We start from the raw sequence: 27,753 nt of genomic DNA, 5'->3' as shown, positions 1-27,753 counted from the left end.
AATTCACGGAACACATGTATCACACACGTGCTATTTCACAGAACACATGTATCACCCATGTGCTAATTCACAGAACACATGTATTAACCATGTGCTAATTCACAGTACTCACGTATCACACACGTGCTAATTCACAGTACGCTCGTATCATACACGTGCTAAGTCACAGAATGCACGTATCATGCACGTGCTAATTCACAGTACTCACGTATTATACACGTGCTAATTCACAGTACGCACGTTTCATACACGTGCTAATTCACAGTACGCACGTATCATACACGTGCTAATTCATAGCACACTTGTATCACACACGTGCTAAATCACAGCACGCACGTATCACACACGTGCTAATTCACAGTACGCACGTATCATACACGTGCTAATTCATAGTACGCACGTATCATACACGTGCTAATTCACAACACAGATGTATCACACATGTTCTAATTCACAGCACACATGTATCACACACGTTCTAATTCACAGTGCACATGTATCATCCACGTGCTAATTCACAGAACACATGTATCAACCATGTGCTAATTCACAGTACACAAATATCACACACATGATAATTCACAGTATACATGTACACACATCGAACACCTTAAATAAAAAGATAAGCCTTAAAACACTAGGAAAGGATGCAATTTATTTTCCAATGAACTGATCACTCAACAATATATAGTTTTAACACCGTCACAAAATATACAAAGTAGTAATCACTTGTACTTATCTGATATGTACAACTGAACAAACATTACATAGTTGGGTTTTATCATCACTTGGCTCCCATTGGCTGTCACATGGATCGCTACTCTATGGTGGGTTACACCTGCTAAGTTTTCTGTTCGCTTTATTGTCCGCGAAAAGACGCCAGGCGAAAAAGCTAAAGTGACAAAATCCTTCTGAAACTGATCAAGTGGAACAAAAGGAAGTAAATCCGGTAGATCAGAAAGCGGCTTTAGTGACGGGTGGTATGGTCACGTTTTACAGTAACACAGACACATGCTATGTGCCGAGATTAAACATCTATAATGTCCATACAAACTATTAAAAACCTCTAATTTGATGTCAGACACTTTGAAGTATATATCGATCTTTAATTGTCTCTTTCCATCATGATATGTATTGTTTTCTTTGGTAACTAGGTTCCCTCTTTACAGCTGACCCCGTCACTCTCTATTCAGAGTCGTCGTTCCTTACATACACTGCGTGTAAAGAAAGACAACTCTAGGTATGTACGTAAACGTTTCGTAACCACGTGACAGTGGAAGTTATCACTTTTTGAGCATATAGTTTACAGTACTGTATATTGGGGATATAGGAGAAAACGAAACTGCATCTGATAGTACTGAAATCTAATGGAAGTTCAATTAAATCATAAACAATGTACAGTAGACCGGACAGAAGTACTTTATCAATCTCATGTATTATTTTGAGTCTGGTATAGAGGACTTTAAAAGTCCTGAACCAGAAATAAACTTATCTTATCTTATCTTATCTTAAGGTAATATAAACAGAACATCGCTGACCACTGGGGAAACCTAGATAATAACTAACGAAACGACACAGTTTAAGTTCCTCTCACTGTTCATCATTTATATAAAACAGGTAAAAAAACGATAATGAATTTTATTAAAAATCCTATTTTTCACACTCTCTGATTGGCTGAAATAGTTTCATGAGATACCCGAAAAAAAGTCATACTGACCAGCCGTGAAAAAACCCCAAAGAAACTGGCAACACATGTTATCTAACTAGGTGTTTCATGAATTACTTCCCCTTAGTATTATTCAACAGTGTAAAATCTTGCACTCTTTTGAAACATGACATTAAATTATCATAAGAATAAGTAGGTTGAATATATTTTAGTGAATGCATCTGAATGTATAAGTTTACTTTTTATTGTGTTATGTTTAAAAGATAAAATGAATTGTTTACAAATGCTTCACAAGTCCGTCTCTATCATTTCATATACACGTGTTACTTGTATTCAATGCGTGACTATTAAAAATCAAAACAGTCATTTTATCATAAAATTATTATAACTCTCTGATTAAGGTCAAAACATGGTTTTAATATCATGAAAAAAAATATATCAGCCAAGGACTTCATCCTCGGTTGAATATTTTTCAGGTTAATAGAACAACGCATTGACCTTATCAAAAGGCAATAATTGTATAATATCATAATCACAGGGATTCGGTACTGCCAACCAACTATCTATATATGACACATTTATACCTATTGTAGGTAGGATTGGACATTTTATAAAAGTAAAAAGGCCCTTTGAGTATAATCAACGTAGTTGTTTAAAATATTTCAAAAATAAAAATATTAATATATTACCGAATTTTACATTTTCACGATATCAAATGTGACGTCGTTATAACCTGATATTTACCATTGTATGGCACTGCCACTATATAACCCTAGTAATTCAGTTGCGAGTTCACCAGCTTATGAACTGCCAACTGAAATTTGTATTTGAAAATTTCAAAAAAAAAAAAAAAAAAAAATCGCACGACAAATAAAAAATCGCAGATGGTAAATATAAGCATTAAACGGCGCGCTTCATGTTGAGTTTGCCTCTGTCCAGTTGGCATTCATATTGACTATGAATGCCAACTGAAAGCCGTTCAATGCTTAAATGTGTACGTTATCTCTGTACTTTCATGTTGTTAGTGCGACATAACACGGGCATTTGTATCATATAGGCCTCCTTTTTACAAATACATGTATGTAAAATGCTTCCGGTGACGTCATGAGACTGTCTACATCTACTGATAAACAAAGTCACGATACGAAATACACAATAATGACTTATGGTACGTACATTTACATATATTCAATATATATTCCATAAGGATGTTTTATTATCACTAGTTGATAAATTCGCCTGATAACGACACAGATGATTCGTGATTATGAGTTGACTTTCCCGAAATTGCGACTCATCACACGAATTCTTACTTAGGAATATACAGTCAAACCTCGTTATCTTGAACTCTGATAACTCGAAGACTGCTTAACTCGAAGTAGAAAAATCAGTTGCCACAGTTAAAATTATATACAAAATAGAGTCGATTACCTCGAAAACTCGGGTTATCTCGAAGTTTGCTATGACTCCCACTGACTGCGAGACAACGACGTTCAACTGTACATATTAACAGTTGTATGTAATGAGCTCGATATTCTGATCAAGATCGTGGTGATACCGATTTCTACGATACAGATACGTATGATGAATATAATTTCTCATTACATTTAGGGCGTGACAGAGCAATCTTCTATCCGAGGGATGATATTTTTGGTTGCCAAACGCTGTGTCGGGTACGACAATAAAGGATATCACATAGAACGTTAGAAATGTCTTTTTCTGGATCTCAATGTAGGTGTTGATGATGTTCTCCCAGCATACTATTTACATAAAAAATATAATAAAACGCCATACAATGTTGTCATGTCATTTTCTTTTTGCCAGCACGTGCTATCTGTCATGCGCCAGGATTTGACGGAGAAATCATACCCTCTAGGGGTGACAGAGAAACCACACCCTCTAAAATCTTGAATAGGTAAAAAGGGAGATAAATCCATGAATGATGAGAGAAACTGATTTCTACGATATTTATAAACACTGATGATACTGTTTACTATGATATTTTGATTTCTTCGATAGGGATACACTGTACAATTACAATGATGTAGTCAAAAATAGCTCCAGGTTCTACAAGGAAGTGATATAAACACTAGCCGTAGTTTCGTACTTTTAGAAAAAATGTGTACATTCATAAGGTTGTCGCCTCCTACGATATCATCGCCTTACTAATGAGTATACAACGAAGGCGAATACGTTGACACTGACAATCACGTGACTGTCACATGCAGTGCTGACATGCGCTGTGGATCTTGTGTCTCTGTGGTCGTACCCTTGACATATAGGGGGCGTTATTCCTCGGAGAAAGTTACGAATGACGTCACCTGTCTGTCGTCCGCACATTCTAGTCACTGGTCCTGTGCTGCACTCATACGTGATCTGGAAAGTTCTACAACGATATCAAGTTAAAATGTTAACTTTATTTATATTAACTTATATCAATCAAGCTTGTTGGCCCGGACTGAAGTACCCAATGGATCTTACTGTGGGAGGAAACCGGAGAACCGAGAGAATTCCACATGGTCAGGCAGGTGACCCATACCTATTCACGTCCGATCGGGGAATCGAACCCCGCCGCCTAGGTGAAAGGCAGGTGTGTTACCACTGTGCCACCCGACCACCCGTATCAAGTTATACTTGTAACATGCAATGTTTCAATATAATTGGGAACAAATTGCAGTCGGCTATTATTGCTGCACTGACCGGAATTCACAAGAAAAAATAAGTCCGGTCACAATCACGTAAGTTAAATCGATTGTGCACTGGCATGAACAAACGAAAGACACTTGAAATACGCCACGGGTGTGAGAAATAGCTATACCAATCTTGCATTTTCGATATCTAAGATGGTTGCGTCTCGGCCATTTTGTGCATGTGTCATATGTATTTTGACAAAATCAATGCAGATAGGTCTGTGAAATAACGTTTAATTCTTTTCTAGGAATTAACGATAACAAACGTCCATTGCCTCAATCCAAGATGGTATCCTGTCGGATTTGTTTATCTCAAAAGTAAGTTGATGGCTCTCTAATGAGATATGTATACCATGTTCATGAAATTTGGCTGCTGGTCATCGTGGAATATGAGTAGAATTTATAACATAATCATAAGGCATATTTACAGTAACTAAAAAAGAATGTTTGTTTTTTGTTTGTTTTTGTTTAACGTCCTATTAACAGCCAGGGTCATTTAAGGACGTGCCAGGATTTGGAGGTGGAGGAAAGCCGGAGTACCCGGAGAAAAACCACCGGCCAACGGTCAGTACCTGGCAACTGCCTCACGTAGGTTTTGAACTCGCAACCCAGTGGTGGAGGGCTAGTGATAAAGTGTCGGTACACCTGAACCACTCGGCCACCGCGGCCCCCAATGGTTATGTAGGAGTGAACGAAAATCAAATATCAGTTACAAAAATGTATGGACTTCAATATGTAGGGTGGTCGGGTGGTACAGTGGTAACACACTTATATTTCACCTAGGCGGCCGGGGTTCGATTCCGCGATAGGGCGTGAAAAGGTACATGTATGAAGTCACCTGTCCGACCACGTGATTTTCCCCGGGTTCTCCGGTTTCCTCCGACAGTAAGACCCCTCGCGCGCTTAAAAAAGTTGATATAATTTATTTCGCAATCGTAAAAAATCAAAAAAAAAAAAAAAAAAAAAAATCTCGAACACGTAAAGGATATACATGACTATGTATGACACAAATTCTTCAGAACTGATACATGTTTTACTTAAGATTCCAAAGGTCATAAGCACTACGACCACATATTAAAGATGCTACATTTACCTGCACACTGAATGTACAGGTCCGAGGGGTACCAGTGTTTTCTTCGAATCCTCATGACATTTGTGAACAGCCTGCTCCTGAGCGGAAATGCATCCGCTATTGGACCTATATACTGTGAAAAGATACACAAACAACTCGTCAAAAATGCAGTTCAATATTTGTTCTCTAAAATGTTGCATCTCACAATATTAATATTTTGCATAGCCTTTCGATGTTCTTTGTTCTTATTGTATCCCTACCATGTGCAATTAATGTCGTACAGATATTAATGCTACTGTGAGCGTTGCCTGTTATTCCCTTCTCGGCTGATTTAGTAGTTCTAGATTGCTGTGATTGTTTTGGGGTGTACTTTGTCCGCGTAAAAGCTTTAAAGTTTTCCCCGTTAATTAGACCACTCAGGTGATAATTCATAGCGTAGTCACACTGAATTGGCATATAGCCTCTACACAGCACCACGGCACTAAAAACGTATCATATACATCTAAAAGTTGTTGCCTGTCACTGAATTGTTGTGATACATAGTGAAAACCTGTAAAACTTACAGTATAGCAACACTTTCCCATATATACCCCCTATCCCCGTCTCTGTATAGACATAGGAGAAGCGATGACATAATTTCGTGTATGGTAGAACTAAACATGTGATTCATGACGTCATTATTTACCTGTAGTGACATGTTTTTTAAGATAAATAATCAAAATTAATTTCAATATGCTAGCAAGGTATTCCTCTATCAATACCAATCATTAGCATTACAAGAAAACAACGTATTAATTGAAGGTACATCCTTATCAGCTAAAAATCTGTCATATGAAACTCAACCTAGGCGAACAATGTTATCAAAAAATGTTTCCATGGCACAAACTTTTGTTAAAGCTGATGACCTGTCAGAAAGAAATTATATAATTTTGTAAGAAATATGTAATTTTGCCAAAATAATGTTGCCAATGCTCTATTAAGAAGAAAGTTACAATAATCTTTACTTATGAAGTCGAATGTAAATTACGCTTTGATCCCTTGATACATTATCCTCTTTCAAAAGTAATGACGATAAACAATGTCAACCACCAAAATACAGGCATAAGGGAGAGCAGTCGCATTGGAATATATCGACAATTGTATCGTGATTTACCCAATCTCTACCAAGAGTTGTCGTTCGTTTGACAGATTATTTGTTCTATTCCATAGCTGAAATGAGATAGTGATGAAGATTCTGACGAACCTTGTATACAGAAATCGTGTCCGTGTATGTTGATTACGTGTGGACATGTTATCCACATTAATGTGTCTTATAGTGGGGACCCTTGGGGAATGATAATTTTGTTCTGTGTTGTTTTCTTTATTTTTCTGTCCCGTCTACTGTATATTCCAACTTAATTAATACAATGTCGACTAATAAATCGTCATTGACCTTCGTGTGGTGGGGGTTGTTAGATACTATTTTAGAATAAGAGGTTTTGTTAGCATAAGAGGTCCACACAAATTACAACTGCATACGAGTGCTGATTTATAACTTGTGATCCTCGTATTGAAGGATTTTAATGTTGCCGGACATATTGTATTATTTTTCAACATAATCACCTTCAGTATCTATAGAATTTTGACATTGGTGTTTAAGGGCCTCAATGCCACTTTTCTAGAACTCCTTTTCTTGGCTGTTCAAAAATTCATCCACTGCATGTTAGGGTTATGGTTATGGTTAGGGTTTGGGTGCCTGAAATAGCTGCTTTCAGTTTTGGAAAGAGATGAAAGTCTGATGGAGCGAGATCAGGTGAATAAGGCGGATGCTCAATCAATTTAAAGCCACAATCGTGAATGGCAGCCATGGCAATGACAAGACTCTTTCACCATAACCCTTACCCTAACCGATTTTGTCCATTTTGAAAAAGTCGCTTGCCTTGTTTACTTTAGAGTGCTACCTCGTCGATATAAATTGACCAAATGAGACCAGTCCTTGGGTATACGACCCTAGATAGTCAGAGAATAGTAGGACTTAAAAAGAACATCCTTGAGGACCTCCCTCAATACGAGGCTCACAACTTATCAATCAGCCCTCGTAATACAATATATAAGGTTGTACAGAATAGTGAAAAACATATTCCTCTTGCATTTAGACATACCGTATAAACTATAAGTTGAAGCCTAACAAAGTTAGAATATAACTGATCATTTTTGTACAAGCTACGAAACTGCAAAATAATTCAAACAATGGGTTTCCATGAAATGGATTATTGATTATTTCTGAATATTGACAGGCACTTAATCTTAAGTAAACAGGTTATTTTATAATTACATACGTACCATCAAAGTCTTCACAGAAGCGAGCGAAAGTCGAATTGAGCTTCTGTCGGTCGGCAAACTTGACCAGGAGCTGTCTGTCATCCGGCTTTGTACAGTTGTCGAAAAGGACGGTAATGCAGTCTAGCATACCGGCTGAACCACTTCTACAACAAGAGTTACATCAACATACACACATACATAAACTTAAAAAATAGCAGGAAATGCAGCGATGATGACATAATTGCATGCAGTCTTTTTATATATTATTTTATATATCAAAATAATGAAATAAATAAATAAATAAACGTCCTTATATGTAGGTAATGACCAAAATGTATCGTTAAGAATACAATGGTTAATACCGTTCAAACACGATATACTGTAATTCATTATATCATAAGGGCTCCCGCGTATTAATGCTCAATTTTTGTTTCCGTGAAATTATTAAAAATTTCTATTTTTCCTAGATTGCCTAAGTTATGACCATGGTGTTGATACCAAATTTGTAAAGTAACTTGCAGTATAAGTAATAAAACGAAAAGATTTCATCTCGGACCTAATAGGTACCCGCATAACATACGCCTACTAGATGTTTCAGGTCGTGAAAACGCTGTTTTTGAAAGTTATTTAGTTGAAACATATTTCATTACCAAACCTAATTAAACAAGAGATTGGTCACAAGTTATTAAACTTTATTGAAACCTTCTCCTAACAACAATTACATGATAACAATGAAATAGGCATAAACATGGTATAGATATATGATAATATGTACAAGTATACTTTTTAAAAGGCAAAAAATCAGGGTTAGGGTTTATTTAGGGTCATCTATATAGCAGAAAAATGTTGTATTTCAAACCCGAATAAATATCTAAATATGTGCACATAAATAGTCATGTAATATACCAAAATGTTTGTTTGGACATGTAGTTTTTCACAATCACCAATAATTTGTTATAGATGATATCGGTTTCTTCTAAAGAGTTAAATTGCGGTAAGATGTAGCATGGAAAAATTCTAAGTCACGCAAATGGCCAAACCTGAAAAATAGCCAAGCTGTTGTGCTCAAAAGTTTCTGTAACACAAGGAAACAGCATTTGTTTGACCAGATTTTACTTTATATACGTATAAATGCTTATTTTGTTTTGACCTTGAAATGCAAATGGCGGATGTGAGTAATATTACACAAATACGGCATTTCAATCAATAAAAATACTCCTACTCGTATATTATACTTTTAAGACATCTGATCAAAGTAAGATGGACCTTTTTAAGTCTAATTGTTAAACTGGTGAGTTTGTGGCTTTTTTCAGAAATAGGAATATTTCACCCCAAACTCAACGGTTGAACATTGCTTCTAAAAGCAGTCATTCTGCCTTTTCTAGAGTTCTTTATAGTATCTAATAAGAGCATTTTTATGTTTGAAATACCTCCTTATGTGCCATATTTGTGTGATATCATAAACGACCGCCATTTTCATTTCAAGGTCAAAATAAAAACAGTGTTTATACGTATAATAAAGTCAAATCTGGTCAAACCAATGCTCCTGTTTGTGCTTTAGACATTTGTGAGAAAATTGACATAGTTAGTTGGTGCGATATATGCAATACAAATTAACTACTTTGTAATTGTTCCCTGAAACATGCATTTTTCGTATGTTTTGTTAAAATTTACAAAAAAGCATACCAAATAACACGTCAACAGCAAGTCCCATGGTTTGCCATGATACATACTAAAAGTTCATCAAGTTATTTCTGTTAAATTGCATCATAGTAGGATTTTATAGGCTTGTAAAATATCACTGTTTAGACTGGATTTGCTATTTAGACTCCCTTAAGTTGAAAAATGAACCTATTCCTATTAAGTAGTTAAAGCGACTATAACGGTAGGTCCCATACGTATTTAAAAGTGAAAATGGTTTAAGATATGTCGAAACATGAGTATGTACCATACAAATGTTCTATAAATATACGTTTACGGTTTTAAAATACATTGTTTACCACTTTTGATGTTTGTAAACAAAACTGCATGGAGAAAGTCGTAAGATGTCACGTGGATGTGAGTAACGAGCACGCGTTGCGTTTTGCTTTAGGGCGCTAATATATGTATTCTTGGTGGACATACAGAATTGTAATGTTATTACTGTAGGACCTACAGAATTGTAATGTTATTACTGTAGGACCTACCGAGTTGTGTTGTTATTACTGTAGGACCTACAGAATTGTAATATTATAACTGTAGGACCTACCGAATTGTAATATTATTACTGTAGGACCTACCGAATTGTACTGTTATTACTGTAGGACCTACCGAATTGTAATGTTATCATTGTAGGACCTACCGAATTGTAATGTTATTATTGTAGGATCTACATAATTGTATTGTTATTCCTGTAAGACCTACAGAATTGTAATGCTATTACTGTAAGGCTTTTGGAGCACTCAAAGAAGCACCTTATTTGCCAATAGATGACGGGTATTACAGACATGTTTGATGAAGTGTTCAGTAAGTAAGATATACATCAGTGTTATATGGTTGATGATGCAAATGAATGAGTGAAAACACAAAGCAAAACTGTAACTGTCTCCGGTAGGGCTGTCAGGTGCCAAAGGTCTTAGTCTGACAGCCTTTCTTTGTTGTGTTGACAAAAACTTTGAGAAATAGAATAAATAAGCCCACGCTGTGTTAATATTATTTATTTATTAAAATACTAAGGCATGATTTATTTATTTATTTATCTATTTGTATTTATTGATTTCTCTATTTATTTATTTATCTTTTTCGTAACTTAATTCATATTGGCTTTGGACAGATACCAGACTACCCGAGTATGGGTGTATATTTATACAGAATATATACTACGACAATGCTTGGAAATGTATTCATACTTCGATGACAAGCACACTACTTAAAGGCTACAATACAGCGCCAATACTCATTAGCCTTTTAAAATCCTACACAAAATAGGCCAAGTGTAAACCAAGACCTGAGGCTGACGGAATAAAATGAGGTTCTTCTCCTAATTGGTCGGATATAGAAAACCAGCCCCAGTTTGCATCAATAGACACCATTAATTATTTTGTCATGTCAATTTGTAGCAAAGTGACAACGAGGAAGTATGTAAGCCAGTGTCTTTTCATATACACATTTGCTCTCCCTCATTCCCTATTCATATGACACATACCTACAGTACTTTTCCATTTCTCGAACGTCTCTTCCTGATAATAGAACTGAGCTCGAGTCTTCATGCTGGTCAGCCGGACTGGTCAGACAGGCAATGACTCTTCCTATCTTGTCTTCGGGACATCCATTGACAACCACTAGTGACCATGCCGCTCCTATCAATTACAAGCGGTATAATGTAAAAAGGTGACTTCGGGTAACATTGCTGATAATGAGAGACTACTGTCGTATTGTACATGTGATCAATATACAGCACAGTCATTATAAACTATTGGATCATTTCGATACTGTCCATACATACAGGCGAGACTATAGAACAGTTTGTCATCGTTAACCGCGGCCACGTTCATTCTACTGGCGCTTATTGACGTCTAGTAAGTGTATGACAAATTTGAACGAGGCCAAAGTGAAACTGACAATGCAGATACATAATCAATGCTTACATCCTTTAAACGTATGAACAGTCTCCCTAACATTTCACTTTTATTTCCATTTTCATTTCTTTTTTTAGTTTTTAAAATGCCGTAAAAAATTGTATCATTCTTTTTTATTTTAATTTTTACAGACCTTAAAATGCCAATAGATTATTGTATAGCTAAAAGCTCAAAAGTGATAATTATAAAAAAGATAGTCAGACTTGTGAAATGGAAGAGAAACTCACATGACTATGATAGAAAATTGAGAATAAACATTCGAATTAATGTCGTTAATGCCATACAATATCCCTGTCAGTTGAGTCAGTGAAACCAGCTTATCATCTGATGTATGCAATTGTTTTAAATTATCTTATTAATCGAAATCAATTTGAAATATTTTCTTTCATTAGCGTCTCATTTTATTAATATATACATGTATGTATATATTTTTTTCACATTTGAAGTTTTATTATTTATATCTAATAATAGTAGACAGGATAAAGCACAGTGAAGTAATAATAAGAAAGGTATGAACATTAAGAATATCTATCCTGGGGAAGCTAGCCACAGATACATTACTGTACATTTTTTGATGATACAGAAATGAAAAATATTGAACCCGAAAAGAAAAAAATGTGGTTAGACCCTGCAGATCATTAACGACCCTTTTCCCAACCACCCCTGAGCTCTAAATTAGAGAAATCAATACATACAGCGTGAATATATGCTAAACATTCATAATTTATGGATATTATGATGAAGTGGGTTTGCATCCTCTAGCATCACTAACGAGTCTTAGAAGGACGAAAAAATTGTATGGCGCAGTCTAATTAGTTTTGGCTCTGCTGTATCTAATTCTGGGTTTGTTTTCAAAGGCGGTGATATCCTATGTATCTCTTGTAAAGTCCTTTGCGGCAGACAAGGAAACCTAAGATTGAATGAAATAATATGCTTTTTTACCGTGTTACGTAAGATCATTTAGAAATACCAGACGGAATATGATACTTAAGTGTATAGTAGAAAGGGTTTTAATCAATGACATTGCATTAATACACATCGGTGCAGCATTTCATTTATCTGTAGTCTTTTCCCTTTCCGTTATTTCGTTCTGTGCGTTTAAAGCCGTTTAGTTCTCTTGTTTGGCATCGACGGTTACCCACAGTCCTGACGCTCACGGACAGGAACCATGGGACGATTGGTACAGAGAAGCTCGTTTCGGCTCTAAACATAGCAACCAATCAAATACCAAAATACATATTAAGCTTCGGAAGTCTTTTGTGTGAAAAAAATTGGGGATCCCGGTCATAGGGATCGCAACCAAACTTGCAATAGATGTGCCATTCGATGTCTGGTTTTTGAAAATCTTTGAACTTATTTATTTGAAACGCTTCTTTCACTATCGAATGGTAATCCGTGGAGGACGCCGTTATTGTATATAGTCGGACCGAAACCCCCAAGTAAGTAGTCTTCTGATTGGTCAAAATTCCCGAAGAAATCGGGAGACGACCAAAATGCACAAATCGTCCCTCGGTCTCTGTCCGTGAGCGTCAGGACCGTGGGTTACCGACGATGCCTGTTGGTATCCGCTCTCATAACCTGATTTCCAAATATATGTCCTACGATATATTGTGGGGCCTATCCTGCAGAATCTGGGAATTTCATTTTTGTTCTCTGCGTATAGGTCAGCGAAGAGACCAACACTGACCCATTGCCCCTATTGTATGACCAAGGCCTGTATTCACAAAACCGCACTCTGGCTCAAATCAATATTTTGTGTTCTAGCTCAAATACAATATGTGATGGATCCTTATTTAATATTTTTAAATTGAATGTCTAGGTTTCATGAATATATATCAAGAAGCCCGGAAGTGTTTCCCCGTGATTTTGACCGTTGCGAGCACAATAACACATTACGATATTTGATAGTGTCCTTAATGCGAGCGAAGAACACAATTTCCAAAATGTTGGTGAGTCCCAATGCTATACATATAATAGATAACTCGAGTACTCAAAACTTGAGCGAGTCCTTGTGTGGATACTTAATATATCATTGCACTCTTGCAATACTCTTTATTGTTTCGCTTCTTTCTGCTCTCTTCCTTTCTTTTATTATGCTTAGATTTCTTTTGATAGTGTCTCTTTTATACCCGTCCTCATGTGACCCGTCCCTGATTGTGCGAGGACCCCTTATACCTGGCATATCTAGATGTCACTGCAAAGTTGTAAACAGATGATTGCTAAACAGCTGTATATATATCACATAAAACTGCTTGTAAACATCTCACAGAGTAGTTCACAGGTCATGGATTGATTAAGTTCTGTAATCCTGCAAAACACTCGAGAGACACCGATTGACGTCGAAGGTTCCTGTGATGAATTGTATCGGGGAGACAAACGAACTCTTTAGTTATCTGTTAGCAGAGTAATCAGAATAGATGATTCTGTTGTATTAAAACCGTTAGTTACAGACAAAATAATGCCTGGATTTCAGCAACTTAGCTTTGTATATCAAGACAAACTCGTATTTCAATGTGATATTGTTAAATACGAATTTTAGTAATATATATATTATTCTAATTTGCACATTTCTCCATGAACAGTATATTTTGATGTACAAGGTTTAACGTTGTCACATGAGGATGGTATGAACGGTATAAATAACAATTATACTCTAATGTTAGTGAACTACAAAGTACTATAACACATTGTAATCTATAGTCAGTAACCGTACTTAGGTACTATATACCTTTAACAAAAGTCATGTCAGCTGTTATAATCGTCAACCACCCAGCAAATACTTCTCTAAGGCGATATAGAAGCAATTTATTAGGCTTTATGCCGTATTTCGACCCCATACATTTCCATTGTACATTATATTATACAGAGTTTAAATAAGACTTTCGCAATTTCTTTAAGCGCCTGGTTGAAAGTTGCTTCATTGGATCGACCAATTTCGAGTCCAAGGGATTTACTCTCGATATACCAATAATCTTTGTGCAAACCAGCAAGAAAGTACTGATATGTAAAGCATGTCATTATTCTGACTCAACCTCGATAAAATGGAGGTTATAAATGAACATAATATAAATTTAGATCCTTAAAAACATACTGGAGAAATGATACATAATACTGTTGTAATGTAGCGGAGGGATATCGGATTTTGAAGAAAACACTGTGTTTACAATTGTTATGTAGTGAAGGGATATCGGATTTGGAAGTAAACTCTCCGTGTTTACATTTGTATTGTAGCGAAATGATGTCAGATTTGGAAGTTAACTATCAGTGTTTACGGTTGTGGCCGAGGGATATCAGATTAAGAAGTAAAATCTAATTAAGTCTTTACAATTTTAGTAAAGGGATATGATTTGGTCTGAAAATTGCCAGTACATTTTATTTTTTTTTTTGTATTAGCAAAAAATGCTTTTGCACTTATTACACTCGAAACCATTCTCATGCTCAAACACGGATGTTGTGCTCAAGCTCATTTCCCAGATCAAATGATTTCACACACTTTTTCAAACGCTCTGGAGAAAATTTAGAAAGGCTTGATAGTGAATACAAGTATTAATCTCAATATAATTCTTTGCCGTCGTGCATTAATTTAGCGAGTTGGTTTGAACACAGAGTTTCTGCTCAAGTGTGAAAAAATTGTCATGAATCAGCGCCGCGGTTTAAGTATAAATGCAACGATGCTTCATGTCAAAGGACATTTTGTTATAACCGATTTAAAGTCTTCATTCGAAGAAGACTGTCAGTACCCATCATTAAGACACACAATGATGTCTTAAAGTGTTAAAAAATTGTTTTGAAAAATACAGGTGTATGTTTTATAAACCCATTAATGACATTATCATATCATCATACATCTATTATAATCACATATTTTATCGATCTGTCAACGTACTAGTATTGGTATCGAGTGACAGCGATAGCTAAGTCGCGTTGAGCGCCGGCAACGTAATCTCAGATAAAGATCAAAGGCGCGTGGTTCGACGCTCTCTACCAGTTCCGGTATGACATTGTGTCTTTCGAGAAGCTGATAAACGGACCGGTCTGTGCTGTCGTGTTTGTGGTCCTGAGCATGTCACTTGACCGTAATTGCTCTGAATGGCATGCGACGGGTCAGTGTTAGGGTCAGAGTTGATAAGTGAGTTTGTCATTAATTACTATAAAACTGGCTGTTCATGGTGCGATAGACCGAGAGGGGGGGGGGGGGGGGGGGGGGGGGGGGGGGGGGGGGGGGGAAGAACTCAATTCAAAAATTATCTTTACAAACTAAGTAGCTAAAAGAAATAATAATGAAAAAAAAACATAATAATAAAAACCAAACTTCGTATTGCAACGAGGTCAGGCTTCAATTGCATGTTTTTGTTTCGCTAAGGTGCTGTCATATAGAGGATACAAAAAATAACCCATTTGCACATATCTGTAACATTACATTCCATGATGCATTTGCTTTCACGACAAACGTAAGATTTGTATGACGGGTATCGTCGATGTAGCAGAAGACGCTTTCCTTCTGAAACACATGGTCTTATTATCATTATACGTTTCCATTTAAATTTTGTTCATACTTTGACCCCGTTGTATTGGAGTAAGAATTACAGTTTCGTTTGCATTTCGTTCTAATTGATTTTATAGACTAGTGCTTAGTATGTAACGAAATCTGATCTTCATTATCACGATTTCTCTTCAGTTTCTAAATCTCACTGGGTCAAGCGAGAATCGATATTGCCTAGTTCCTCACATAAATATTTTTTAATCATAAAAAATGGGAAAATCAATTAGCCTTATGTATGTGAGAGTAGGTCACCCTTACTAACCATATCGGGTTATAATAAGTTTTTGTGTGGGCGTAGAAATAACGAGACAGTTTTTAAATTCCGTTTGAAAATACCAAACGGTATCCAGGAAGAATTAATCTAAAAGTATATGTTAACGGCGTTTTCCATATGCTAGACACAACATAAGTAGTTAGTATTATCTATATAATCGTCAGTGTTGTCTACCTATCATGACATTTGCGGTCAGTAAATTGACTGAATGATGAACTGAATTACATTAGTCGATTGGAAAATTGATTCATAAGAACTCTGCATATAAGTGGTACTTTGCAATCGATCCTTAAATTATGAGCAAGGTTATGTACCGTTGAAACCTGCGAAGCTGCGACCGTGTTGGTTTGCAAATACAAAATCTGTTAACATCAATCGTAATGTTTTGCACTCAAATTCCAGGATTTTACACAGGAAAAAGAATACCGACATAATAACGAAATAGTAATTCAAACTCGAAATCAATAAAATGAGGGTAGAATACGAACAAATATAGAGCTTTGAATGGAAACCCCTTGAAAAAGTACCAGGAAAATAAACTGTTTAAAATGTGTCTTCTGCACGAAAGAAATATTCAATTTTGTCATTTAAGTAGTGCTAGCTGAGTGTCACGACACTGTCTGCGACTTTGGTCCTTTTTTTCTGCATTTCCAGGAAATCTGAAAAGATTATATTCTACGAATATCTTAATATATATTTCTGCTTCGTCCTCAAAAACAGTATATAAATGAAAAATGAAGAAAAGGACAGTCTCAGCCACCCGTCAACCTAAATGCGGGAGTTGGCAGCGATACCCCGCCCCTTTAATTAAAGAAGTCACCTTTTTTCTGACCATCGGAATAAACATTGAATCTTCCCCAATCGTTCAAGGGTGTTGCATAATGTTATGTATTATTGAATCACTTAATTTCTTGTTTGTCAAAACATCAACCTTGTTTCAGTACTAATTACGATTATCATTTTATGGGCATCATCAACAGTTTTTGGAGTGTGTATATTAGCTCTCAGTCGTAAATAGTCGCCTACATCAGTTACGTTGTTTAACGTTTGCGTTGTGCTTGTGTTCGTTGATCTTCAAAGTCTATCTAGTGATAATGTTATTGTCAATGAAATAGGTATCCGAAAATCATTACAAAGCTATGCTACAGTTATAACTCACAGTCCATGTTCTATCAGGGACACAAAGGCTTCCTGTCCAATCGATAATTGTAACATAAATTTTCGAAACTCTCTTTGCTGTACCGATACAATCATTATCTACAATGTATTTACCAAAATGTTCTGATTTCATCGCTAGACATTTTTACCCGAGTCATTGACAATTTGAACGAGGCGACACTCTGTCTCGAACATGACCGTTCCTTATCGTTACATGTAGCAGGCTTTAGAACATTTGATAGAAGGGGATAAACTGTTAGTTTAATTAATTGCCTTAGGGTGCGGTAGGATTTCTATACAGAATTGGTGTTTTTTTTCTCATTTTATTTCGTTATTTTATATCCTCTTTCTATCGAAATATTTTCATTGAAAGAGCTTAATGTGGGAGGAAACTGAAGAGCACATATCGAAAACCTACGCGGTTTGGTAGTAGAGCTATTTCCTTTTCATGTCCAATCGGTGTATGGAAACCCAGTTTAGTCCGATATCAAATACGACACCCGTCCATCACACGATATGCTTTAAGCTTTACATCTTTTGTTAGGGAGACACTTAATTGATTAGTTATTCATTTCGTTACGTATACATGAAAGTGCAAGGATTTTGTTTTTGTTTTCCCACTTGAAGCATTCCGCTAAATCATGATTGTGCTAATTGTAGTTTGTTACTGACTTCTATGTCATTTACAGCTGGCGCGCTAATTCATCATTCCGCTAATCTGTTTTGATTTGGTTTTGTGCTGAAATAGGAGAGAGCCAAATTAAGTACGTTTACACTAATAAAACATAAATTAAAAAAAAACTAACGCTTAACAAGATAACCACCAACATATACCAAGTAATGTCAAATTCAGTAAAACTGAAAAAGTGACAAAGTGCCCACCAGACCAGGTATAATTTTAATGTTCATATCACAAATATAAATGACATCAAAAAGTCAGTTCAAACATGAAATTGTCCTGCTTCTGATCATCCTTGCATGATCGTTCGCGGCATCTAAAGATGGAATATTTATCACTTGTACAGGTATTTGTTCTAAAACATGTTTTCTTCTTGTCTACTTTGACATTGTTTCACATTTGCCTTGCCTTTCCTATTTGTTCATGTGAAGAAAAATCTAGGTTCAGTCCGTGATTCCGAAGTCGGTAATGAATGGTACGTGATTCTCTCTGCGCTGGACAAGTAACCCATAACTGGCGTGTTCTACTTGGCAGTAATATTGATCAATGGAAATGCCGTGACATTGTGCCTGCATTTCAGTGGAACAGACCTATCTTAAATTATCCAATGTGGTAAGCTTCGTCCAAAAATGATACACATTTGTAAAGGTGCTAAAGGACGTCAAGCATTAACAATCAATCACTCAACATGTCTCCGATGAAGATTGCCTCTTCTTGATCTTCAAGTGCGTCAGCCTTTATTGTGAAAATGCCAAAGTAACCCACACAACTGCGGGTCAGACTCACTCTAACTACCGAACGACTTCGTAAAGTTGGTGAAAAATAGAAGAGGTCTTACTTGTGTTGTAGGTCCCTCTGGTAATGTTTCCTTTAGGTCGAGTTAAGAGTTCGTTAAGTCTAGACCTCTCTATAGTTGTCCTTTATTCTCGCTTGCTTTTTTTAAAAATACAAGTCTCGGCATGACTAAGTTTAGATGACTCTCACGTCTTTGCCACTTTTCTGTCCTCCAGATCCTATTGCACGTGTTACTTGTCTGCCATGGCCTTTCCTACTTGTAGAACAATCCCTGTTGAAATATTTTCATTCATTCTGAATTTATTTTCTTAACGTGCTATATCTTCTTCTTCACAAAGGATGTTTGTTGGTTACCATTGTTACTTGTTGGCAGGATATTCATCATCTGGAATCTTATGACTCTGTCGGTATTATCAGTTAAGAGGAGTATTGTGTGCAGTATTCCAACGATTGGCATGACAAATTCTTTCTTTAACTTTGGTGGTAGTGGCTAGCTCTTGTATTATTTATCACAAGCTGGTGGACATTTTTTGCTACTGTGAAAATGAAACTGTGGAAGCAAACAAAAATATGGCACTGTCCGCCGACATTCCAGACACGGCAAAACAATATAGGGAATATGGTAATTCGTCCAATTGCGAAAATATTTTTTATGTTCGATATTGGTCAACCTAAAGGCTAAAGGAACTCTCCAGCACAGTATTCAAGATTGCTTCTACAAGCAAGGTAAATACTAATTGATAAAGCAATAAAAGCGTTTGCATGAAAAATTTTTGAGGGACATAATGATTGTTAAAGAACGAAACGTAGCAATATTTCCTCCTGTCGTTACACCTAGAATGTTTGGATAGTTGAAATAGGACTTATCTGTATTTTGATTATTTCTTTTTCTTTCTAAGGTGGAATCCGACAACCATAATTACAAAATCATCGTAGGTTCCACTGTAAGTGGTTTCTGTTGGTTAAAGTTTGCCAATTTTATAATGCTGCAAATGGCGGATTCTAGGAGTATGCAGTGTATAGCTTTAGTGTCGGTGTAGCAGTATTGCCCGCAAATCCTTCTTGTTCTTGCCTGGATTTGATTTTTCTCATATCTATCCGTTCAAGTCATCCTGTACCACGAATTAATCTATCTAAATGTGGTGTTTGATTAAAACAATAGTGATGCCTTTTCAGTTAACAGAAATGAGAACTCAATTAAGCAATTTTTTGTCTTCGCTGCCAATTTATTTATCGTTACCATACCATGATAGTATTGCGTCATCAATTTATGTATCGTTACCATACCATGGTAGTATTGCGTCATCAATCTATGTGTCGTTACCATACTAAAATGTATTGCGTCATCAATGTATGCATCAGGTCAACACCATAAAGTATTTTGTCATGGATTAAAAAAATATTTTGGTATTACAGAGAACAAACAACATTACCTGAAGCACAAACAATGGCTAAAGGGATTATATTTGATATGTCATGTGTGTCTGCTTGTCTAGTTTTCGATAGAATTTCTGTAATTGGGGAATACGTTATCGACTTAAATATCACCAACTAGAGAAAAATGAAAACGCAGAGAAAAATAAGAAGTCTTATTCTAGATGTTGTTGTCAATGCACTATACATCTTTGTGCCACGCTTAGCGCACCCTGAATTGGAGCCCTCACTGTCAGTTTTCAATTATGTATCGTCCGAACTGTCACCTTTATATCAAGAAATATCGTAAGCTTTCCATTCCTGTTTTAGTTTTCAAACTAAAAAGCAAATTTAATGAACAAAAGTTTCGAATCTCCCAAAAGCTTTTAAATACGTTCATAGATCATTCTTTTTTCCTGATTCTGTAGAATTCCAATAAAAAAAATTCAAAGAATGTGCACCGGAGTGACATAAAGATAAAGATCAGACTGATCACCGTAGGGTAAAAATAATCACACAACAACACAACAAATCCATTTCCTGCAAAGCCAATATTGACGATTAAGATTAGTATTATGAATGTAATAATGTTGTCGATCTATTACATGTATAACGACCCTGTCTTAATGCACAACTACAGAGCAACGAAGACACACATTCATGTCAAGTTTGCCATCATAATATCATGGGTTAGATATGAAAGGAATTCAAACAAAATAGACGATATCCTGCATATTTATAGTGAAAAGGATTGTACAAAAGATACACATTAGAAATTGGGAGTTCGATCGAGTAAAGCCAAAATTGAATTAAACTACATAATACAGTTAATTTCTCCTTCTAGGGCTCGTCAATGATTTTAAGGTCCTGAAGTGTTGATAAATATGAGGCGACGGGCAAAAAACCTTACAATAGTTTGAAAGAAATGTTAAGATTTGAAATCTGAAATAGCTCTATAATTCAATAAATTTCGTAATTTTGAATATTGAATTTTAAAAGAACGTAAAGCTAATACCACTATCCTGCTCTGATGGAGTTGTTAAATCATATCATAGGTGAAAACTTCACAGTTATGCACCCGGACAGTTGGTTCGTCTGAAAACCATTACAGTGGTGACATAATCTATCGATCATGGTATGATTACTACCAAAACTGATGTGGTTAATGTATTGACTGACGATGTTCCCGCTGCCGTAATGACCACTCAAAATGCGGTACAAAGATATCGCATGCATTAGTAGGGAAACACAATTAAGTCATTGGTCATTTTTTCATGTTAACAAATTTGTTTTTAACATCCTTCTTGGAAGTTTAGATACTTGTTTGCTCCAACGCCAAACAATTATTTTTGCAACAATTGCCGATGAATTTTTTTTCATATAGTATTTGTTTAAACACTTCGAAGAAAATTATGTTATTATAATTGTAGTGCGTTTTTAAATATTTGCTGCCTAAAGGTTTTTATTTAATGTATAATGGTAACATCATCCATCTGTATAATGTATCAATAACAATGTCAAAGTTACCCCTAGATATTATGTACCACAGACTGTGCCAAGGACATCTCTATATATGATATATTAAATACAATCGTCAAGGGCATCTCTATATATAATGTATCAAATATACAAAATATGCAAGGACATCCCTATATATAATGTATCAAATATAAAGCCAGTGACATCTCTATACATACATAGTATATATCAATTACAACGTCAAGGACATCTCTATATATAATGTATCAAATATACAATGTCAAAGACATCTCTATATATAATGTATCAAATATAAAGCCAGTGATATCTATACATATTATATATCAATTACAACGTCAAGGACATTTCTATATATAATGTATCAAATATACAATGGCAAGAACATCTCTATATATAATGTATCAAATATACAATGGCAAGGACATCTCTATATATAATGTATCAAATATGCAATGTCAAGGACATCTCTATATATAATGTATCAAATATAAAGCCAAGGACATCTCTATATATAATATATCAATTACAACGTCAAGAACTGTAATCTTGAATGAAGATCAAGGTCATTTATTTGAACAATCGTGAAAGCCCTTTAATTCAACATGCAAGAGGCCAAATATCTGGCATCTATGCGTCTTGGATTTTGAGAAGTCGAAAATGTAAATTGTTTACGAATGAACGACGCACGATGGACGGACAAAAGGCGATTAGAATAGGTCATAGGATATTTCGTTTCAAGTAATCTAAAAATGTGATGAAAACATGTACAATGCCAAGGCCATCTCCATATATCATGTGTCACATTGTACAACATGAAGGGTATATATAGAATGTGATATACACAATGCCAATGGCATTTATTTTATAAAGATACAACGTCACGATCATATTTATATATTTACATGTATAATGAACCACGTGTAAAGTCAAGGTCACTTCTCTATTATAATATCAATTTGTTTTGGTGATTAACTGCTGCAATGTAGATGTCAATTTAGCAAATTAATGGTTTGAAATGAATGTGTTTAAAATGTCTAAAAATTATCTAGATGATTAACGTATCTCATTTGTTATATCCAAGTAATTTTATCGAGGTAACCAAGCCGTTAAATATAACTCGTCAATGTCCCTATGTTCTGTAATGATCTTTTTCGATATCCTGACACACTACCATAGTATGTATCATGTATAAGTGGAACACAAGTCTGTGTTCTATTAACTACACTGAGAGTGTTGTAGATCCCTACCGGGCATGAGATCATTCAACCGACAAAAAGTAATAAACAAGCATGCTTTACTGGCCTGGATGAGAAGCATGATCAACGTCTGTGCAGAGTTTGTCACATGGTCATATGTAATGAAAGGATCCGTATGCCTCCGGGGTTCTATTCAGCTTGTATGCGAAATAATCCTGTTTTTAGAAATATATTGGGGAAAACATTAAGAATGTTTTAGTTTTTTATAAGAAATCGGTCGAGGAGATAGTAATAAAGGCACTTAGATTCCCAATAAAACTAGAGATCAGGATTCAGTAGAGCTAAATATGGCTTGTATCTATACTTCTAGAACTCATCAGTGATGCTGAGAGCCGAAAGTGTTGATACTTAAGTGACAACAGAGGGGGACATCAGAGTTGAGTGAAAAAAAATGTAAAAACCTTGTTAGACAGGTACAATAGCAAACCATGCAATACAATTCATAATTCTCAATGTTTGATTCCAAAGGAACATTAAGCACAGGAGCATATTCTGACAAGTGTCCCTATTTAAATTAAGACATGGCAGGTCACGACGAACCTGCCATCATCTAGATCGTTAGAAATACATAATAAAATAAATATGTTTATCTTATTGTCTTTTTTTATGTTTACGTTTGATGAACATGTTATATTTGAAACAATTTGATAATATGGTTCTAAAATAATCGTTTACAAAAGCATGTGCAGATTAACGATTTTAACAGAATCAGGATTGTTTAATGGAAATAAAAAAATGGACAGACTTTTGTTCAGGAAGGTTTGTTAGATATATTTTACATTTTATGGACGACTATTTAAACATACTTCCACATACATCTATGCTTCAGTGGCAAGTACAAATGAGTTTTCACCAGAAATAATTACTTAAAAGCAAAGTTTACAGGAAACAGCGAATAACCTGCAGTAAATTGGATGGTATTCATCACCCAAGAGAGATATCTGACAAATATATATATATATATAACTCAGAAAAAAATATTTTTGTCTATCATTTTATAATTATATTCTGGCAGCATTTATTATCCAAGACAGAGTATAATCGTATTAATGCTTTGCCTTTTTGTAATTTTTATGATAATAACAGTTTATATAAGAAACATGTGTTAATTTTCTGAAAAGTGACATAATTCAATATGAATTTCGTCAAAATTTATACAAATACCGACAATAAAATGAAGGATACCATTATCACTTTTCGAGAAAGAAAATCTGACGTAATGAATGTAGTTTTCATCTGAATCTGAATTTGACCTATATTGTCATAGCTGGTGTTGTCGATGATACAGAAGACGGTAACTCTCCCGGGACACCCGTTCTTGTTATCTTTATACTTATACCGTTATGATGCAGACATTCCCTTTAATCCGGTGGTTATATTCCCGTATTCATTTAAGCAATAAATAACTCAATATTTCGGATGCTAGTATAAAATCAACTCACTATTTACAAATATACATGTACATTTGTATATGCATAATGTCATAGTAAAATATCACATTTTCTTGGCAAACGCAATCTGAAGAACCGCATTGTAATAAATATATCAAGATAATATATCTGATAACATAATAGCAAAAATATACACCTTTTCTACTGATTAACGGTAGTTTTGTGTTCATCATAATAACACAGCGTTACTATACAATTTGTATACAATGCATGCCTCCACATAATTCCTCTACACGTGTGTTTCTCATACATTACATTGGTTATGACATACCCAATATATAGAATACCAATGCAATATTTATCACCTATAGCTTTGGAAAAATATCAATATGTAGTGTTAGTTGGTACAAAATCGTCGGGTCGATAAACATCCATATTAACCTCACAAAAAAAAAAAAAAAAAAAACGATAACTGTACTATTTTTGATTACACTACTTTAAGTTTGCTTACATTTATTCCAAAACATCCGACTAAATTGAAACTCTTTTAAGAAGAAATAAAAAATAAATCTTAAAAACAGGTTAGGTCTATGTTCCAATAAAATTTCAATCTTAAACTTACCGTAGAAAAGGAAAATCCTGAAGAACTCAGGCCACTGGATACTCCTAAACTCCATATCGTCTGCAAAATCGTCCGGAAATGATCCCTCACGTTAGACAATCACATGGAATCGCGGATAGGTAACAGTGGATCAAATAATCAACGATTTATTGTAGTTTTTCACGAGGTCATAAAACCCTTTTACCTTCCCCATAACAAAGTCCGATTAATTTCAAGAGGTTGGCCTTTTCGCATTGACGAAATGTGAGGAGTCTTTGACTGAGTGCCGGTACTGCTGGAGTCGAATGGGAAGCCGCGTTTATCGATACTGAGTATATATAGGCTTGGATGTGAGCATGTCTGACTGAAGGAATGTGATATTTAGAGGGCGACATAATAGAAAAGGACAAACAATATAGTTGTAGATCAATATTATCTATATAATATCGATCATTTCTTCGTTTTTGTTATTTCACGCTCTTGGAATTTGATATTACAATGTAAGTGCGTAACATCAGAGATCGGGTACTACCAAGTAGATGATATATAGCTCTTTCCTAATTCCACTGCGAAATGGTCTGAGGCAAATAGTGTTACCCTTACTGTCTGTCTGACCACCGGTTGAACAGTTTTGCAATGTTCACAATTCGCTCAATAATGGCGATACATAGCAACTTTTGCTGTCAAATTGATATTTTGTTTCGTATGCATCACACCATCAAGTTCAACATTTGTCATTGGTCATGGTTAAATTCAAAGCTCGTACTTGACAACTTTCAGAATAAGAAGCTTGTGTATGCAATATCTCATAAACCCTTGGACAAATTCACAACATAACATCACACTGTGACAATCTACACATGGCTAGAATTAGGTTTTAGATTTAAGATTTTTGATTTAATGTGAAAGGTTGCACTTAAACAGCGCGAAAAATAACTATGAGCAAATAAAATGGGAAGGGTTGTGCATTCTGCTTTTTCATTAATATTCATTAATAATTTAGTCTCACTTGTAACGAACACTTTAATTAGCTTAAGTTGTATGCTATCAGCCCATAACGTTTTTAATTGGCTGATACAGCGGCGTGATGATTTCTTAGAGAAAAGAGTCCATCGGTAAAAGTGGATTTTAACAGGAAAGTGTACTGTAGATTAAATTAAAAATGGATTTTAACAGGAAAGTGTACTGTAGATTAAATTAAAAGTGGATTTTAACAGGGAAGTGTATTGTAGATTAAATTAAAAGTGGATTTTAATAGGATAGTGTATTGTAGATTAAATTAAAAGTGGATTTTAATAGGATAGTGTACTGTAGATTAACTTTAAAGTGGATTTTAATAGGAAAGTGTAGTGTAGATTAAATTAAAAGTGGATTTTAACAGGGATAGTTTACTGTAAATTAAATTCAAAATTAATTTTAACAGGACCACGTACTGTATATTGAAATTAAAAATGAATTTTAACAGAAATTGTTCACTTTAGATTTAATTACAAGTGAATTTTAACAGGAATCGTGTACTTTAGATTACATCAAAGTGCTAGCCTGAATACATTTGATATTATTGACCAATACCATAAAGAACGGAATGCACTTTGACCATTAACCCTGACTAACACATTCTTAGTCTGCTTAGTGCACACAGACTCATTATTAGTCTGTGTTAGATGTGCACACACAGACACACTCTTGGTCTCTTTTACATGTGTACACACGTGTGAAGCATGTGAAACGTTTCATGATGAGAGAACACTCTGTCTTTTTGTGTTATAGATCCATACCATAAACAATGAGGGATCCTAATCTATACTCGACACATTGTTAGCAATCCACTCCCCCAAGGGACTGGAGGGGAAACACAAAGTTGTCACAGTGTGTTGCAATCAATTTCCTCTCGCAAGTTTACGATCGGATTTTGTCTATCGTTTGCGGTACTGATCCTTTCAACTTGGTAATGATTTTGTTGACTTGACAAGTAGTTAACCATTCATGGGCTGCATGAGTAAAAGTGTCCAGTGATTGCATAAGCTGTAATCGAAGTCTTCCTTGGCGTTTGTTTTTTGACGCTGATCCTCAGGAACACCTGGTCGTATTCTCCTTGTAGTTTGTCAAGGGTCTTCCTGAAAATCTACAAATTCTGTTTTTCCAACGTTTTAACTGAGTTAGGTTTATGTATTCTCTGCTGGTTTTGATTTAATTTTGTCCTAACCTAAACTCGCAAAAGAATACCAAGGTTTAAAAAAATCACATTTAACTGTTTTCTTGTAGGCGAAGTAGATCAGTGGAGAACAGCTAATACAAATAATGCAGATTAAATTTATTTCTCCTGTTACTATACTTCAAACAATTTGTTTAAATGATCTATGGTCTCATTTGGACCAAGTTCAAAGGTATTAAATATCACGCAACCAATGCCTTATAAATACTAAGCAAAAAATAGTTCTTCACGTTTTGGTGTGTAATTCTCGCTATATTTAATGTCCGGTAATAAAACGAAAATAAATCCACCACAAATATTACCAAAGTTACAGTAGTATGGCCTCTTATCGGTATGTTATATTTATTCGTATCAGCGTAGAAGAAATAACAGTGACATGGCATGTCATGGCATTGGATCGAAATCGTTTAGTAATGAAACGCATGTGTCTTGGTTACATGTCAGCTTATCCTGTGAAAGGTAGCCGAATTGGCAACTGCTGTAAGAAATTTTAAATGGTCACGTGTAACATCCATAAATAAGAGGAACATAGTTCAAATATTCAGTTAGACATATAAATTTCGGTTAAATACATAATTATTT

At 35.2% G+C, this 27,753-nt stretch overlaps 1 protein-coding gene across 1 annotated transcript; it reads right to left on the bottom strand.

Moving 5' to 3' along the window:
* Window positions 1–2,659: 2,659 nt before the first annotated feature.
* LOC117330670 lies at window positions 2,660–25,239 on the bottom strand. The gene is made up of 5 exons (XM_033889107.1): window positions 24,978–25,239; window positions 10,914–11,067; window positions 7,751–7,893; window positions 5,450–5,561; window positions 2,660–4,052 (listed from the first exon to the last, which is right to left on the bottom strand). Exons 1-5 carry the CDS (start codon window positions 25,030–25,032, stop codon window positions 3,821–3,823), a joined length of 696 nt encoding a protein of 231 aa, XP_033744998.1. The 5' UTR covers window positions 25,033–25,239; the 3' UTR covers window positions 2,660–3,820.
* Between the last annotated feature and the right edge of the window lie 2,514 nt (window positions 25,240–27,753).

The sequence above is a fragment of the Pecten maximus genome, chromosome 7 (assembly GCF_902652985.1).
Source record: "Pecten maximus chromosome 7, xPecMax1.1, whole genome shotgun sequence".
Lineage (NCBI taxonomy): Eukaryota > Metazoa > Mollusca > Bivalvia > Pectinida > Pectinidae > Pecten > Pecten maximus.
Note: the sequence above shows the minus strand (reverse complement) of the source record. Positions and strands in the feature narration are given on the sequence as shown.